Source organism: Antrostomus carolinensis, unplaced genomic scaffold (genome assembly GCF_000700745.2).
Source record: "Antrostomus carolinensis isolate BGI_N321 unplaced genomic scaffold, ASM70074v2 scaffold13344, whole genome shotgun sequence".
NCBI lineage: Eukaryota > Metazoa > Chordata > Aves > Caprimulgiformes > Caprimulgidae > Antrostomus > Antrostomus carolinensis.
The window spans coordinates 1,544-3,801 of NW_010310173.1; the positions used below are offsets into that span (position 1 = coordinate 1,544).

General features: G+C 37.5%; 1 gene segment (V, D, J or C); it reads right to left on the reverse strand.

Annotated features, from left to right (window-relative positions):
- Positions 1-1,372, reverse strand: part of LOC104523671 (Ig mu chain C region-like) — a 2,807-nt gene extending 1,435 nt beyond the window's left edge. The window contains 1 exon segment of the C gene segment in view: positions 901-1,372. Coding sequence covers positions 901-1,372 — 472 coding nt within the window.
- Between the last annotated feature and the right edge of the window lie 886 nt (positions 1,373-2,258).

The window sequence follows — 2,258 nt, forward strand, 5'->3', positions numbered from 1 at the left end:
ACAAATTTGGAGGAAATTGCACAAATTTGGAGGAAATTGGAGAAGATTCTGAGGAAATTTGAGGAAATTTTGAGGAAATTGGAGGAAATTTGGAGGAAATTGGAGGAAATTTGAGGAAATTTTGAGGAAATTGGAGGAAATTGGAGGAAATTTGGAGGAAATTAAACAAATTTGGAGGAAATTGCACAAATTTGGAGGAAATTGCACAAATTTGGAGGAAATTGCACAAATTTGGAGGAAATTGGAGAAGATTCTGAGGAAATTTGAGGAAATTTTGAGGAAATTGGAGGAAATTTGGAGGAAATTGGACAAAATTTGAGGAAATTGGAGAAAATTTGAGGAAATTGGAGGAAATTTTGAGGAAATTGGAGGAAATTTGGAGGAAATTGGACAAAATTTGAGGAAATTGGAGAAAATTTGAGGAAATTGGAGGAAATTTTGAGGAAATTGGAGGAAATTTGGAGGAAATTGGACAAAATTTGAGGAAATTGGAGAAAATTTGAGGAAATTGGAGGAAATTTTGAGGAAATTGGAGGAAATTTGGAGGAAATCAGAGACAATCTGATGAAATTTGAGGAAATTTGGAGGAAATTGGAGGAAGTTTGGAGGAAATTTGGAGGAAATTGCACAAATTTGGAGCAAATTGGAGAAAATTGGAGGAAATTTACCCCAAATTCTTCCAAATTTACCCCAAATTCCCCCAGATTCTTCCAAATTTTACCCCAAATTCTCCCAAATTCGCCCAAAATTTCAATTTCCTTCATTCCCCCCCTTAAAATTTCCCCCAAAATTCCCCCAAATTTGCCCCAAATTTCAATTTCCTCTAAAATTTCCCCCAAATTTCCCCCAAATTCAAAATTTCTCCCACCATGTTTTTTTTTTGGACCTTCTCCAACTCACCGTTGACCTTCTGCAAGGTGACCTCGGTGGGGAAGAGGAGCTCGGGGTGGGTGACCTTACAGGTGTAGACCTCCCCCTTGTCCCACTCATCGGCGCAGACGTTGGCCAACCCATCGACGCTGAAGAGTCCGTTGGGTTGAAGAACTTGAGACGCCATCTTGGTTTCTAACTTCTCACCATTCTCCTTCCACCAGGAGATGACCAAACCATCCACGTTGGGTAAATTCAACACCTGACACGTTAATTTGGCCACTTTGTCCTTAAAAATGTCGGCGAAAAGTGGTCGAACCACCCGGACGGTGATTTCTTCTTCACCGCAATTCTGGCAGTCATCTAGAAGAAGGTGAGATGAGAGGTTTTTTTGGTGGTGGAACTCCATAAATGATGTTTTTTTGGTGGTGGAACTCCATAAATGATGTTTTTTTGGAGGTGGAACTCCAAAAATGATGGTTTTTTGGAGGTAGAACTCCATAAATGATGTTTTTTTGGAGGTAGAACTCCATAAATGATGTTTTTTTGAGGTGGTTGACCTTCAAAATGACGTTTTTTGGAGGTAGAACACCAAAAATGATGGTTTTTTGGAGGTGGAACTCCATAAATGATGTTTTTTTGGAGGTGGAACTCCATAAATGATGTTTTTTTGGTGGTGGAACTCCAAAAATGATGGTTTTTTGGAGGTAGAACTCCATAAATGATGTTTTTTTGGTGGTAGAACTCCATAAATGATGTTTTTTGGAGGTGGTTGACCTTCAAAATGACGTTTTTTGGAGGTAGAACACCAAAAATGATGTTTTTTTGGTGGTGGAACTCCATAAATGATGTTTTTTTGGTGGTGGAACTCCATAAATGATGTTTTTTTGGTGGTGGAACTCCATAAATGATGTTTTTTTGGTGGTAGAACTCCATAAATGATGTTTTTTTGGTGGTAGAACTCCATAAATGATGTTTTTTTGGTGGTAGAACTCCATAAATGATGTTTTTTTGGTGGTAGAACTCCATAAATGATGTTTTTTTGGTGGTAGAACTCCATAAATGATGTTTTTTTGGTGGTAGAACTCCATAAATGATGTTTTTTTGGTGGTAGAACTCCATAAATGATGTTTTTTTGGTGGTAGAACTCCATAAATGATGTTTTTTTGGTGGTAGAACTCCATAAATGATGTTTTTTTGGTGGTAGAACTCCATAAATGATGTTTTTTTGGTGGTAGAACTCCATAAATGATGTTTTTTTGGTGGTAGAACTCCATAAATGATGTTTTTTTGGTGGTAGAACTCCATAAATGATGTTTTTTTGGTGGTAGAACTCCATAAATGATGCCTTCAGAAGTGATGGATTTTTGGTGGTCAACCTTCAAAAA